Source organism: Anarrhichthys ocellatus, unplaced genomic scaffold (assembly GCF_004355925.1).
Source record: "Anarrhichthys ocellatus isolate YVR2014 unplaced genomic scaffold, GSC_Weel_1.0 scaffold532, whole genome shotgun sequence".
Classification (NCBI taxonomy): domain Eukaryota; kingdom Metazoa; phylum Chordata; class Actinopteri; order Perciformes; family Anarhichadidae; genus Anarrhichthys; species Anarrhichthys ocellatus.
Genome location: NW_022280506.1, coordinates 1 through 16,283, shown reverse-complemented (window position 1 = coordinate 16,283; position 16,283 = coordinate 1). Strand labels below are relative to the sequence as shown.

Below are 16,283 nucleotides of genomic sequence, written 5' to 3'. Positions count from 1 at the left end.
GTTAAAACTGCAAAAATAGACACAAGCATGTCTGTTGTTTGAAGACAATGATGTACTGATTGAATGCACTTCTCTGAGCAGTTGTTGGATTATGGCGTTATGGCTTCCAGACGCCAGAGTCGGGCGTACTGAGTGGTTCAGTTTGTGTGTTTAGGTTGAACATCCTCAGCGCAGCAAGAAGGCCGTGTGGCACAAGCTGCTGTCCAAACAGAGGAAGAGAGCAGTGGTTGCTTGCTTCAGGATGGCACCGCTCTATAACTTGCCCAGGTACGTTATGTGTGTGTGTGTACAGTACATCTGGCGTATCTTGTTGGAAAGTTTTTATTCCTACTGTGTCTCCCCCAAACTAGGCACCGGGCTGTCAACTTGTTCCTGCAGGGCTACGAGAAGTCCTGGATCGAGGCAGAGGAACACTACTTTGAAGATAAACTCATAGAGGACCTCGCTGTGAGTTCATGAATGTAAAACAGATGGAATTATACTCTTGATTAGGGGAACGCAACCCAGATTAAGAGTTTAATTATGTTGTGTCCATGGCGGAGGGAAGTTCAAGCAGTATTAGAGAACATGAGCTACTTTCTCTCAAAGCCGGACACCAGAGAAGGAAACATAAATGACGATGATGTCAACGAGGATAAAGTGTGGAGCTGCTCCATAGATAATGAATGGGAGACTGTATTTCTTTTCCTTTTCTGCACCCAAATAAGCTTTATCTATTGAAGTGTTCTCTGTTGTGAAACAAAAAATGTACCCAAATACCCAGGGTTCACTCAGTGTCATCTAGAACATCTTTCCCAATTCCCAAAGTCCCGCCCCCCTTAGTTACTGTTGCTAGGTCCTACAAGCTTGACAAAACGAAACATGGCGTCGCTGGTAGATGCAATATAGCTTCAGGAAGCCGACAGCAAGGACTCAAGTATGAGGGTATATTTACGATGATAAACTTGTTTATCAATATTGTTGGACTGTCTTATGCTGCGTTCACACCAAACGCGGCACGAATTAATCGCGCGAGTAGATTACATTTTCCAACTTCTGCGAAATATTCGCGTTACGCCCCGGCGTGATAGCCCCTATCAGCGTTGAGTTGCTCCCCCTGTCATCAGTGACGTCCTGCCGTTGTTGAATCAGGAAATAAATACTGTAGCCGTCTGTGTTCACCCAGAGCTCTACGATACCTCATATCAGAATCAGAATCAGAACCGTTTATTGCCATGTATGTTGAACATACAAGGAATTTGGCGTGACGGGAGGTGCAAACATTTAACAATCAACAACAATCAGTGCAAGTAGAAACATATTAAAATGTACAAGAGATATGAAATATGAAATAAAGTAAGATATAAAATAATGAAAAATAAAATAAAGATGAAATATAAAATAAAGTGAAATCTAAAATAAAGTGCACAAACGAACAGATAACAGGACTATAAACAACGAACAGACGACAGGACTATAAACAAGTGTGATGTAAGTGTAGTGTAAAGTGTCGAGTGTAATAGAAGGGATGCAGGGGAGTGACCGGTGGGAATTTGTCCTGGGATGACAGAGTCAGTGGGGGACCCGGGCTCTGTTAATGAGCCCGACTGCGGACGGGAAGAAGCTGTTCGTGTGGCATGAGGTCTTGGTCCTGATGGACCTCAGCCTCCTACCAGATGGAAGTGGCACAAACAGTTTTTGTCCAGGGTGAGAGGGGTCGGCTACAATCTTCCTTGCTCGCTTCATGGACCTTGAAGCGAACAAGTCCTGGAGGGACAGCAGATTGCAGCCAATCACCCTCTCAGCAGAGAGAATGATCAGCTGCAGCCTGCCCTTGTCCTTGGCAGTGGCTGCAGCGTACCAGACTGTGATGGAGGAGCAGAGGATGGACTCAATGATGGCTGTGTAGAAATGCACCATCATTGTCTTTGGCAGGTTGAGGTTCTTCAGCTGCCTCAGGAAGTACATCCTCTGCTGAGCCTTTTTAGTGATGGAGCTGATGTTCAGCTCCCACTTGAGGTCCTGGGATATGATGGAGCCCAGGAAGCGGAAGGACTCCACCGCGTCGACGGGAGAGTCACACAGGGTGATAGGGGCTGGTGGGGCTGCATTCTTCCGGAAATCCACAACCATCTCCACTGTCTTTCGAGCGTTGAGCTCCAAGTTGTTCAGACCGCACCAGGTCACCAGATCAGGTCAGTCTCCCACCTGTAGGCGGACTCATCCCCACCAGAGATGAGTCCAATGAGGGTGGTGTCATCCGCGAACTTCAGGAGCTTGACGGACTGGTGACTGGAGGTGCAGCTGTTGGTGTACAGGGAGAAGAGCAGAGGGGAAAGAACGCAGCCTTGGGGGGAACCGGTGCTGATGGTCCGGGAGGCTGAGACGTGTTTTCCCAGCTTGACGTGCTGCTTCCTGTCAGACAGGAAGTCTGTGATCCACTTGCAGGTGGAGTCGGGCACGTGCAGCTGGGAGAGCTTGTCCTGCAGCAAAGATGGGATGATGGTGTTAAAGGCAGAGCTGAAGTCCACAAACAGGATCCTGGCGTAGGTTCCTGGGGAGTCCAGATGCTGGAGGATGAAATGAAGGGCCAAGTTAACTGCGTCGTCAACAGACCTGTTGGCTCTGTAGGCGAACTGCAGGGGGTCCAGGAGTGGGTCTTAAGGTGAGACAGGACAAGGCGCTCAAAAGACTTCATGACCACAGAGGTCAGGGCGACGGGCCTGTAGTCATTAAGTCCTGTGATCCTTGTTTTTTTGGGGACGGGGATGATGGTGGAGACCTTGAAGCAGGCTGGTATGTGGCATGTCTCCAGGGAGGTGTTGAATATGTCTGTAAACACCGGAGACAGCTGATCGGCACAATGCTTCAGGGTGGAGGGGGAGACAGAGTCTGGGCCAGCTGCTTTGCGGGAGTTTTGTTTTTTAAAGAGCCTGTTGACGTCACTCTCCAGGATAGAGAAAGTCATCACTGTGGAGGGGGGTGGGGGGGACACTGTGATGGGTGATACAGAGGCGTGGACCCCTGCTGGGATGGGGGAGGGGGACCTGGTGGTCTGGGGCTGGTTGATGGAGCTGTGGGGGATGGAGTCAGGGCTGTCCCATTGTCCATCAAAGCGACAGTAGAGCTCGTTCAGCTTGTCTGCCAGGCGGAGGTCGTTCATGGAGTGGGGGGTTTTAGGCTTGTAATTGGTGATCTGTCTAACGCCTCTCCAGACAGAAGCAGAGTCACTTGCTGAGAGCTGGTGTTGCAGTTTCTCAGAGTACAGATGTTTAGCATCTCTCACCGCCTTACTAAACCTGTATTTTGACTCTTTATATTTGTCCCCACTCCTAAAAGCCTGATACTTTTGCAGTCTTAGCTTTCTGAGTTCCGCTGTAAACCAGGGTTTGTCGTTATTGTAACTCACCCTGGTGCTTGATGGAACACAGCTGTCCTCACAGAAGCTGATATACAGTATGAAGTCACAGCCTCTGTGTACTCATCCAGACTGTTGGTAGCAGTCCTGAATACATCCCAGTCTGTGCAGTCGAAGCACGCCCGAAGATCCTCCATAGCTTCACTGGTCCACTTCTTGAATTTCCTCACCACAGGTTTACAGAGCTTGAGTTTCTGCCTGTATGAAGGAATCAGATGGACCATGACGTGGTCAGAGAGACCCAGTGCAGCACGAGGGACGGCGTGATAGGCCCTGCTGATTGTGGTGTAACAGTGGTCCAGAATGTTCTCCTCTCTGGTTGAGCATTTAATAAACTGTCTGTATTTGGGGAGTTCATGGCTGAGGTTTCCTTTGTTAAAGTCACCAAGGACAATAACTAGAGAGTCCGGGTAGGTCTGCTCCACACACAGTATCTGTTCGGCGAGTGTCCGCTGTGCCTCCTGCACATTGCCCTGCGGCGGCATGTAAACACCGACCAGTATAAATGAAGCAAACTCACGGGGGGAGTAAAAGGGTTTGCAGTTAATGATAAAATATTCCAGATCAGGAGAACAGTGCTGGAGAATCACTGTCACATCGTTGCACCAGCCACTGTTGGAGTAGAAACAGATTCCTCCACCCTTCGATTTGCCGGAGAGCTCCGTATCGTGATCCGCTCTGAACAGCTGGTAGCCAGCCAGCTGGAGCGCAGAGTCCGGAATCGATCCACAGAGCCAGGTCTCAGTGAAGCACAAAACGGAGGATGAAGAAAAGTCTCTGTCTCTCCTCACCAGTAGCTGAAGTTCATCCAGTTTGTTGCACACTGAGCGGACGTTTGAGAGAAATATGCCCGGCAGTGGTGTGCGGAATCCACGTGTGCGAAGACGCACGAGCACGCCGGCCCGTTTCCCTCTCCTACGTCGTCTCACTGCATGGGCTAAGGCGAGCGCACCTTTGACTAGAATGTCCAGTAATTTCACAGAAGTTAGCAGAAAAGTTGGGACTAAGTCCGCTGTAGTTGTTCCCCTGATGTTTATGAGCTCATCTCTGGTGAAAGAGCTCCGGGTATCGCAGCATAAAACTGAATTAACGACGAAAACGACACAAAACAATGCGCACCAACACGTCGAGGCAGCCGTCCGCGGCGCCATCTTGATGAGTAGTGCTATATCAATAGAGACCAAACTATGTGTATAAATGTGTGTGTAAACCATATGGTACAAACAATGAATAGACGCTGCCGTATTTACGTCTACATGACGTTAGTCTGAGTGTTGGTGGAGCTGCTACTATGTTAGCATAGCCTAGCACCGATCCATCCGAGCTCCATTGAGAAGACAAGTAGCCTACAAATCGGCATCATTACGTAGTTATTTCAGAGTCCCTTTTTGTCGGTTTATTGCCGTTAAATCACAGCCAGATCAGTTTATTTAGTGTTCATACAGCTGTAGTAAACAGCGACCTGTGGCTTGCTAGACACAGTGAACACAGCTCGATAAAATCCACGGAGCTCCTCTGGACTATGTTATGAACCAGACATGACGGCGTTTAGTTTCCCGGGATATTTGTGACTTCCACAACACCTACTAAGCAGAAATAGGGGTTATTTTTTTCATGGTTAATGGCGGACAGTTGAACGGCTTTCAGGGCGATAAGCCGCGCCCCCTCTCCGGCGCGTCCAGCGCGATTCGCGCGATTCACACGAATGAACACTGGTCCCCGGCATTTTGACTGGTGGCGCGATTGACGCGAATATGCGGCGCGATGAATTCGCGCTGCGTATTTGGTGTGAACACGTGTTTGGTGTGAACACGGCATTAGGCCACATATGAATATTGAAAATGGGCTATTGTTTAGTTTTCTTCCAGTGTGCATCATTGAGTCTCCTGTGAAAGGAAATGTATGTTTATGTTTTAGAAACCAGGTGACAAAGAGCCATTGGAGGAAGAGGAGGGGGTGAAACACATCGATCCACTTCATCAGCTCATTCAACTGTTCAGCAGAACAGCCCTCACAGAGAAGTGGTGGGTTCTGTATGTATACTGTATGTAAGATACAAGGCTCCACCCATTGTTTCTGCTCTGACATAAGTCATAGTTCATATTCTAGCAAACTGCATTTTCACACGTCTAGTAAAACAAGGGCTGTCTTCTGTCTTGCTAGTCATACTAAACATTTACTGCTGTCGCTAATGTGTGTGTGTGTGTGTGTGTGTGTGTGTGTTTCAGTAAACTGGATGAGGATATTCTCTACATGGCTTATGCTGACATCATGGCTAAGGTACCAGTGACGATGACGATGATGATGATTCCTCCTTTTGCAACATGTCTCTGCTGTCGACATGTAACTCTCATTTTGTATCACTCTTCGCTCCCTCAGAGTTGCCATGATGAAGAAGATGAGGATGGAGAGGAAGTAAAGAGTTTTGAGGTAGGCCATCAGTCACTCACTTCCGCCTACCCGTCGTCCATGACGGTCTCGGCTGTAAACGAGCATGCTGCTGACGTGTGTGTGGTTTTGTTACATGAATAGGAGAAGGAGATGGAGAAGCAGAAGCTGTTGTACCAGCAGGCTCGGCTGCATGACCGCGGAGCTGCTGAGATGGTGCTGCAAACCATCAGTGCTAGCAAAGGTAGGTTTTACGCACTCATCCCCCACCCTGCCTCCCACTGTAACTACTGTTCTATTACACTACTAGTTAGTAAAATGTGCCATATTGTCACTTTCAGGGCTCAGGTTTATGCGTGTAGGTGTAAGCTTAAGTCAGCAAACATGTTTTATTTTTCAAAGCTGGAGTAAGAAGGAGCTCACTTGCTTGTTGACAGCACTCTAAAGCCTATTTGAAAGTGCACAAATTTCACAGTCGGCAAGCATTCGTTTACATCTATTGACTATACAAACTTTGATTAGACAACTTGAGCAAACATGGTTCTACAGGATATTAATGATTCACTGAATGGTCCACAACACATTTGAACTGAAATGTTATTGAAGAATATAGAGTGACTTTATTGCTGCATGTTTAAGTCTTCTCTGCATGAGAGTGGGAGCTAAGTTAGTAAATGTAAAAGTGCATTGATTGTTTGTTGGGTGCGCCCTGGTAGATAAAGTTGTGTGTCTATGTGTGGTTCCTCTTCACAAGGTGAGATGGGTCCCATGGTGGCCTCTACTCTGAAGCTGGGCATAGCTATTCTCAATGGAGGAAACTCTACTGTACAGCAGGTATTTAAGCGTTCCTTAAGACCACAGTTGTATAGTTATTCATACCATATCGTGTCCACCTCCTGTAGTTGTTTCAAAGCAGAATTTGGTCTAAAATAGAACTCAGCTGTCCCATTGTCCTGTCTCTTTGACAGAAAATGTTGGATTATCTGAAAGACAAAAAGGACGTGGGCTTTTTTCAGAGTCTGGCTGGTCTGATGCAGTCATGCAGGTAACTCTACAAACTCTTCCTGTTTTCAAGACTGAAACATTTCATTACTTTCAATGTATCCACACCACAGGCGGGTGGGTTAATGGGTTCTGACTGTGCTTTTGACAACAAGTTCACTCAAAGAGCAGTCAAGTATGTTTAGAATTTTGAGAATTGTCTGTCTTTAAAAAGGCGGCTACTGACAAGTGACTGAATAAGACTACTAACCGTCATCATGCCAGCTATTCCGCCTTATTGTGTTTGTGCTCACGCTCATGTGACCGTTGTGTAGTTTGTTTATAGCCTAGCATTGGCTTTTTTTTTGTGGACATGTCAGTATCATGAATGTTTGTTTGCCGCCAGATTATTTTTGGCAATAATCCAAAAAGTCCCATTGGCTTTTTATTGAGGGAACCAGAGCGATGCTAACTTTGGGGTTAGCCTACAAAAATAGGTCATCCCTGCAGCAGGCGTGAACAAAGCCGCTCTCTTCACACTCAATGGGACGTTACACAGACTGGCAGGGTAAAGTCCGTTCAATGTAAGCAATGGGTACAGTGCAATCAGGAACTGCTAATAGCTTCAACATCTGTTTATAACAACGGGGCTCAAGGTGTGCATCTCCCAATGCATTGTGGGAACTGTAGTTACAAAACGTAGAGCATGATTATCCTCCCAAATAGAAGTAGAAGCATCAGAATTCCCTTCAGCAATCAATGTTGGAACACACTTATGATCTTACAGTGTTGGGTCTTTCACACTCCCTGACTATTTTGGTGCAATTAAAGCGTAACCATTCCTTTTATTGGTAAAGGTAATGTTTCAGCCGCTAGAATACTTTATATTTTATGAAATATGGTGACAACTTTGGTAGTCATAGTTGGATAATGGTGTTTAATTCTAGCCAATGTAAAAGGCAGGGTTGGTAATCTTTTAAAACATTTCTGGTATTTTTGTTAAAATTCTCATTACAGCCAAATCAAAATGCTTTGACAAAAAAAAAATTCTGTTATCTGTGGCTGTCAAAGGACTCTAATAAGACCATCCAATCATTTTATTTTGCCTGAATGTAATGATTGGACGGCTACCTGCTACCTGATCTACCTGTTTGCAATCTGGCCGTGCACTCATTGTTCGTTACCGGAGTCTTGACAGCTGTGAGTACTGACAAGGGCCATGTTTGTAGTTAAAGTTTATTATGACAAGTTTATGTTCATAATGAACATTTTGTTGGATTAGATTTGGAAGGAGGCCTGCATGGAAGGGCTGTCAGTGTTGCACACTTGGCGACTTTCTCTGTACATGTAGCAACTTTGGGAGCTAGTACTGCTAGCTACTTTAATTGAAAAAGTGTTGGCAACACTGAAATGGGTTTTTGGTTGAATGATTTTTAAAATCTAGCATACTCTTATTGGTTTCTCAAGATTACCAACGCTAGCTTTAAGTCTCTCCATTCACATACATCAGTCCAGTGAGACGCTACATGTGAATAGGGTAAACATTTTGACTAAAAGATATCACCAAACACTTGTAACAATTCACCTAATTATATTAACCTAAACAGGGAAAGGTACAAACGCTAAAATTAAAGGACACTGGCGGATCTGAATTGGTAGGTATACAGACACTCCATCTGACTGCATAACAGTTGGAGGTACAAAAACACGCTGAAAGGTCTTCTCTATTCGATACAATGATGGACCACCTTAGACACAAAAGAAACCACACATGTCAGTTAAATATAACACCGTATATTAAAAAGCAAACTCCTACGGCATACGGGTTGCAGCACACAAAACAAAAACCGTGACGCTACCGCTCTACTCCGGCATAATAAATTAAACATTTGCAAAATATCACTCAAACCCCGAGTCCCATCAGTTACAAAAGTTCCTTAAAGTAATGCAAAACAGTCTGATGACAAACAAACAAATCCCCAAAACAAAGTCAACAACAGACATGGAAGCGTGGCGAGAAGCCGGCGGTTCCTTTGTCCCCACAACTCACGCAACCCCACCACCGCCCATCTAGCTGGTGGTCCTCCGTGCCGTTTCCATTGAAGTCTTGAGCTTAGTAATCCATTACTGAAGTAACTAGCGGTGTCCCACAGGGTTCCGTCCTGGGCCCGCTACTGTTCATCCTCTTTGTCAGTGACATTCCCAGTCTCCTCAGTAGCTTCATATCCATGTTCGCCGACGATACAAAAATCTACCAAGCCATATTGGACACCCACAAACATCAACACACAAGTCTTCAAACTGATCTAGATCAACTCCAGGCCTGGTCAGTTCTGATGCAAATGCGCTTCCACCCCGAGAAAAGTCTTGCACCTCGGACACAACAACCCCATTCTGACCTACACAATGATCAGTGCAGACGGAGTTACACATACCCTCGAATCAACAGAAGCAGAGAAATATCTTGGTGTAGTGATCGACCATAAACTGAGCTTCCAAAAACACATTCAAACTCAAGTGAGCAAGGCCAACCGCACACTGGTGCTATCAAACACACCTTTAAAGCAATGGTCAAGACATCATTTTTACACCTCTACAAGGGACTCGTCCGCCCTCATCTGGAGTACGCTTCAGCCATATGGTCAACTAAATTCAAACGGGAGAAGGATGCAATTGAACAAGTCCAGCGTCGGGCCATGAGACTGGTGCAAGGCACTTCCAATAAATCCTACCCAGAGCGACTAGTACACCTAGGCCTACCCACACTGGAATACCGCCGACAACGAACAGAGATAATCCAGTGTTTAAAATCCTACAGGGCTACAACAGCGTTAAATGCAACAGACCCTGCTCCACTTGCGGAAATTCCATGCTACGGCCATCACTATCAACTACAACCCGAGGCCACAGTCAGAAACTACAAATACAACATCAAACTGGCATCAGGGCAAATTTTTTCACAGCCAGAATCAGCATGGCATGGAATACCTTAAGGCAGGACACAGTCGACAGCCCTTCCTTAAATACATTTAAGTTGCGAGCAGCAGATTGGAAGCAGCATCCTCACTTACACTATTACACCTTCTCCTAATAAACGCTGATTCCCCGACTCCCACGTATAGTCTAACAGATATTCAATCATGACTCATCTGAAGAGGATTGATTTAAAAACTTGGCACCGGTCTCATTACCCTAATCGGGTACCTATTGACCGTACTAAAGATTGTTATTAAACTCTTGCTTCGGATCCTTTTTGCCGATCAATCGCTGGCAAAACGTGCTCTCCGAGTCCACCAAACGTCACTTGCTTCCCTCTGTTTGCGCGCACCATCTCCTCTCGCGTCACTTCCCCCCTGTCACAATCTATACACGCCAGGTAAACATCAAATAATAACAATAACATACCCTAATCCTATCCTGTGTAATAATTACAGGCAACTAATAACATTCCTAAATACAGTACTTTATATAGGTGAAGGAAAATAACCCACAGGTTCCCCATTCACCATTGCTGTACACACATGAAGACTTCGGCGACACACTTCCACACTTGATTACTTTCTGCAATTATTTTTTGTATGTCAAGTCTTCTGAAATAATTAAGACATGTTTAAATATGCAAATGATGCATTATCTTAATGAATAGGTGCACATTTGCATACATTTCCAGAACAGAAATCTGATTATTGGATAAACAAATTCAAACTATTGTTTCATTTTGTTTAAATATTAGAGTCAAAGGTTTTTACAGATGGAAACTTCGATATCTCTTTGTATCACTTCATAAATCAGAAAATAGTTATAAGTTTTTAGGAATAACATGTTGTATAAATCAGGCTCTGAATGATATATGTACAAACCTTCAGAATATAGAGAGGAATGAAATGGTAAAGTTTGATGTATGAAAGAGCTGCTGAAATGGAGATTTCTGGATCAGTCTGAGAACAAACTCATTTAGATAAAATGGCCTTAAAGAGATGTTTAGTTCAATGACAAAGACACTACAGTTGATGACTGACATTAAGACAGTTATTTTTTTGTATGACAAGTTTTCAGATTTTTTGTTTAAATATGGAAGTTAGGTATTATCTAATGGTAACTTTTGGTGAATTTAGGAGAAATCTACAGATGCAAATAAACAAAGATACACACCAGAATGTGTATTTGTGATGTTTTCTTGTTATGTTATAAAAGCACAGTGGTGGGCCATCAGGGCCTGCAAAGCCTTCTCTGCTGGCCTAAACAGAATCACAAAGTTATAGCTATTTTATAATTTAATATTTTTTCTTAAATACACTACATGTATTGTAATTTGTTTTCCCATTGTCTTATTTTCTCATTGCACAGCTCCTGTCTTCCTCAGTTGCTCTGCTTCCAGTGCAGCTTGTTTTAAGTAGAGCTTTTATCCAATCAGATTTCACCTCTGTGTCTCTAGGTAAGAAGAGAGGCAGAGGCCTGCAGACTCACAAGTGCATCCATGTGCAGTTTAAGTGAATGGGGACGATATTGTTGATTGTCATAGTGTTCAACCAATCAGATCTTTAGTTTGACATGTTGGGCGTATTCTTTGACGTGTCAGAGCCTGCTAGCTGGACTACAAGTACGTCAGCATTACTGCAGCTCAGTTTCCATGTGCAGCTCTGCAGTGAGGTACAGCGTGTGCTGTGATTGGTCAGTGGGCGAGCACGTGATTATCGTGAAACGATCACGTGATTGTTAGGTCCATAACTTTTGAACACAGGGAGAAATCGCCCCCTTTCCTGCAGCCATGTGCTCTCAATCGCCTCCAAAACACAACAGCAGGTTTAAGTCAAAATCAGATGGATTTATTATCCAAGAAGCATAAAAACAGATACAAACAGTTACAAACCGAATCACACTACTAATAACAAAACAAACATATAAGTTCCATGAAATTGAGGCCCCGTCCGCACCACACGACAGATTGGTGTATCTGCCCCATGGTACCGAGGAGGTCTGAATCTCTCCTGGATTGACATCTCCTTTTTCCCCCAAAGTCTCTGAAAAGTCTCACATTACATATCGATCAATGATTGGCTGAAGTCCAACAAGCCCCTCCTGGGCCGTTGATCCATTGTTTTGATCTTCACACCTCGCCCAGCCACTTTCACACAACCCCCCCTCCAGCACATTCCTCAAACCCTCCTCTTTCACTCAATGCATGAAATGACAACACTCCTTGAGTCAAAACCTTTACAAGTAAATACACTGTATCACATAATATCCATAATTAGGAGCTTCAAAACCTAAATTTCTCACATGATGCAGCTCAGCCAATCAAATATGGGCATTCTGACAAGTTTCCTGACTCGAGTGAGATGTACACACACCGGGACACAGGGCTGAGACGAGGAAGGAGAGCAGTACATTTGTTACGTTAGTTGTGAAAGTAAAATCATACGACGGAGTCCAAAAGAGAAGAGTGGGTCGCGGCTGGTCTTTAAGGGGTGATGGTAGACCCCGCAGACAGACCAGTTGAGAACCACTGTCCTACATGAGCGCAGAAAACAATATATTTCCCACAGTTTAAGCTTCTGCATGTTCCAAATGCACTAGTATTATTCAAACGTACTGTTCGGTTTGTAAGCTTCGTACCGAACGGTTTAATACAAATACGTATATAGTAACAGCCCTAGAAACGAATAATAGCTGTGGCGCCATCATGTGGTTATAAGGTGGTATTCCAGCTGCAGGACAGGAGTGAAGGCCCAGGTATGAAATGCACAGCCCGCCACTGAGAAAGCAAAATTTCAAAATTGGCCAGTGCATTATGTTTTTTTCTGTAAACATAGGACAACAAAAATGTAATTAAGCATTCCTTTAAGGAGGCACTTTTGAAACTCAGCCTTATCTTTGGATTCATCACTGAGCTTGTTATGATCATTAGTGTTTACTAATATACACACATCAACATCATTATTTCCTCTTGTACTGAACCTACAGCCTCTCAGGAAGGTGGCTGATGTGCTCGTATTTGTTACAAAACAAATACGAGCACATCCTGTTAGCCATCACTATGCCATATACTATATTATACATTAACTCATATTGGCTCATTTATTTTTGCCAGGTAGGGTCAGTGCTATGTCCTTGTTGGGTAGAACTTGAAAGAAATATAACAACGTTATCACATTGATGGTTTTCTGCTGAGCAGATTGAAATATTCACATTAAAATAAAATTGTGATATGGTACTCTGGAGGATGGTCAATGAAGACAGCGCAACATATCAGAGATCCACACTACATTTGATTTTGTTTCAGTGTTCTGGATCTAAATGCATTTGAGAGGCAGAACAAAGCTGAAGGACTGGGAATGGTGACAGAGGAGGGATCAGGTAAGCTTCACTACTCTTTATATCTCAAGGTCATAACAATAGAAAGAAAGGTTCTTTGAATAATCATTTTTCTGAATTCAAGATTGGTGTTTACTGACAATGGTTTGTTGATATAAACATGCTTTTTCTTCACCAGATACAGGTCAAATTCAAAATTGCCACTTTAATTGAAAATTGTACATTCAAACCTACATCTAAAAACCAATGCTTGCTGAATCCATTGGTTTAGTAGATGGATGCTAATTCTAATATAAAATGTTTCTTCCTCTTATTTAAAATCTTTCCTAAGAGGAAATGGAAAGCGTGTCTGTGTTTTATCCTTGTCAAATCATTTTTCTTTATCCTCTCATCACTTTGGTTGAGCAATTTGTTGAATTTCATGAAGTGGTAATGCAGTACTATCTGTTTTTTATATGCATTATTAAGTGGGATTTCCTAGTGTACATGCGTACGTGCTTATGATTTGACTGTTACATCTAATGTGTGTATGCATTTGTTACAATCATCCTTTGGATTGCATACTGATACTTCAGATCTCCTTTGTTTTACTATTGTGTTGCACTAGATTTTGAAATACAGTCATAACTACCGAATAATATTCTCCATGTAGCAAAGTAGGAATAGTGTGTCCTACCATAAAACCTCTCAGGGAGGAGCTCACAATCAATGTTTGGGAGCACAGACTTTGCATTATGGCGTTTGACTTTCCTTCACAGAGAGTTGGTTTCTTCAAACCATGGAAGGATCTTTTCCAAACCTGAACCATGACCGCCTGTTTTTCTAACTGTTAACGTTCAATCTCTGAACCCATTGGCTATTAGCCTCTGCGGGCAGCTGCCAATATTTCTGGGATTTATTATTCCTTGCAGTGGTCAACTTTTTGCAGTCCGATTAGCAACTTTAGACCCAACACTGTAGTTTGAGTTGAGAGACAACGAGGATCATTTCACAAGTAGCCAGTTTACAAGCTAATTTAAGCAAACAGAAAAGCTAAATTTGTTACGGATGTAGTAAGGACCCAGGAGCAGTACGACAAACACCAGGGATAGTTTGACTCGAAACTTTATTTTCTTCGGCACACACACACAACAGGAAGAATATCCACAGAAAAACAGCGGCAGGTTCTCATGGTCGGGGACAGAAGGCTGAGCGAGTTACCAGGGCAGAGGCGAGGTAGTCCGAAACAGGCAGGGTCGGCAACAGGGAATCAGTCCATGGGTGAATGTGGGAAAGTTTAGCATGAATGCAGAGAACGATCTGGCAGTGAGTGTGTGTGAGGCAGGGGTTTAAACAGTGAAGAGGCAGAGTGAGCAGGTGAGAGTGATGAGCTGATGAGGTGAGTGTGACTGGCAGGTGCACTGAATGAACTGATTAGGTGAGTGAAAGGTGGAAAAAGCTAGACAGAAGTGACAGAGCTGTGACAAAATTGTCATTGGACGATAGCCGGTGGGTTCCCAGATTGCATTTTGTCCAATTTGTACCACTGTTTTGTTCTCCACATGGACTGTTTACCTGCTCACACTACTCACAGAAAACACATTTTGGAAGGACCCGACAAAACTTTTTTCCTGTTTTTTAAGCATGAAGTCTTGCTAGTCAATTAAGTCAGGTATGACATATACTTTATGAACAGACTCTACATTTCTATGCAGAACGTTTGAGCGGGCTTTTGGTTGCATGCCTGTGTGGAGAGCGAAAGAGGAAGGGCATTCACGACTGCTTCATTTTAGTAGTCATCAACTACTCCCAAAGACAAGTTGAATAGTTGATTAATTGCAGGAGGGTTATCAAGTTATTTTCACCCAATAAAAATGATAGGTTCTTGTGAAAAAGTACAACAAGTAAAGAGCTACCTAATGTAGGCGGGATCCACCTGGGGGTAGGTGAAATAGTCCCTGATTGGCTCTGAGAGGCTGTTTACAGTTGAGCCACGATCTGATTGGACTAAACTCCCAGCAGGCATGTCTGAGCTGGAGGTACTGTCTGACTGTATTATCAACACGGCTGCTTTCTCGATAGGTTTAGCTCAAACTGGAGATACTATGTCTGCAATTAGTTAGCTTTTTATTGGTTTAAAATGAGCTTGGCTACTTGTGAAACAATCTGCTCTTGACATCGTCTCTCAACTCCAACTGCAGTCTCGCGTCTCAAATTGCTATTCGGTAAACTTTTTTTTGGTGTACGGAAGAGGAAGTCTTGGCCCGGATATCTGCAGGTTACACAGGAACCCCCCAAAAATAGCTGCTTGCTTCCCGAGGTTAAATCGTTGTCCGACCAATAGCCAATCGGTTCCTATAATTGGTTATAACCTAATATCTGTATTATCACTTATATACTTTTTACTCTGTGGGATTTTAAAAAATCAAATAAAGATTAAAATCTTTTTGTCTTTTATCTTTGCTCAGTTTATGTATCCTGGCTTCATGAAGTTTTAAACTAAGAAGTCTCTGCTAGTTGATTACTGGTTCTTTGTCGTTACTACAGAACGTGAATGCTGCTCTAATGATTGCTGCACAATATCATACGTTATTAATGCAATGATACTATTTGAGGTGAAAGGGACAGCTAATATGTGTTTATCCAACTGTTTTTTACTGAATTGAATTATATTGTTGTCAAACCCTGAATGTGCAGAATGAAGAGAAAATTCAACCAGTAATTACTATAACTAATGTTTTTCTACTCATAATTTCCTCATCGTTGTCTTGAAAATAAAAAGTAATCACATTAACCAGCTTTTTAACTGAACAGGTTCACCATGAGTCTACAATCAAAAAATACATAAATCACAAGGGCTTGGTATTATATATATTTTTAGATATTTCTTTTAGATTCTTTTTTGAGTTTTACTGAGCTCGACAGGTTTTTTGTCAACTCATCATTTTTTTTCCATGTTGACCAAACAACCAAATTGGGATTTTTTTTAAAGCTCTTTTCCCTCTATGTAATCGTTTTCTTTGTTTCTTTCTTTGTTTCTTACTTTCTTTCTCTCTTTCTTTCTTCCCCCTGTTTTCCTTTTCTCATTTTGGTTTACTGCACTTTCTTCCCTTCCTCAGTCATCACTCATGAGCGTGGTAATTATGCCTTCTGCCATTTCCTTGTGTGTTGGTTGGTCTCTCTCTCTCTCTCTCTCTTTCACTACAGTCGGTTAGTTGTTGTG

General features: G+C 43.4%; 1 protein-coding gene across 1 annotated transcript in view; it reads left to right on the top strand.

Annotated features, from left to right (window-relative positions):
• LOC116401566 (ryanodine receptor 2-like) overlaps positions 1–16,270 on the top strand; it is a gene marked incomplete at its 3' end in the record, with an annotated part of 30,230 nt that extends 13,960 nt beyond the window's left edge. Inside the window, exons 18-27 of the mRNA XM_031880029.1 lie at positions 155–267; positions 351–447; positions 5,315–5,421; positions 5,626–5,677; positions 5,777–5,827; positions 5,930–6,029; positions 6,540–6,619; positions 6,754–6,830; positions 13,050–13,123; positions 16,180–16,270. Of these exons, the coding sequence (XP_031735889.1) occupies positions 155–267; positions 351–447; positions 5,315–5,421; positions 5,626–5,677; positions 5,777–5,827; positions 5,930–6,029; positions 6,540–6,619; positions 6,754–6,830; positions 13,050–13,123; positions 16,180–16,270 (842 nt within the window). The remainder of the gene's footprint in view (positions 1–154; positions 268–350; positions 448–5,314; positions 5,422–5,625; positions 5,678–5,776; positions 5,828–5,929; positions 6,030–6,539; positions 6,620–6,753; positions 6,831–13,049; positions 13,124–16,179) is intronic.
• Positions 16,271–16,283: the final 13 nt, after the last annotated feature.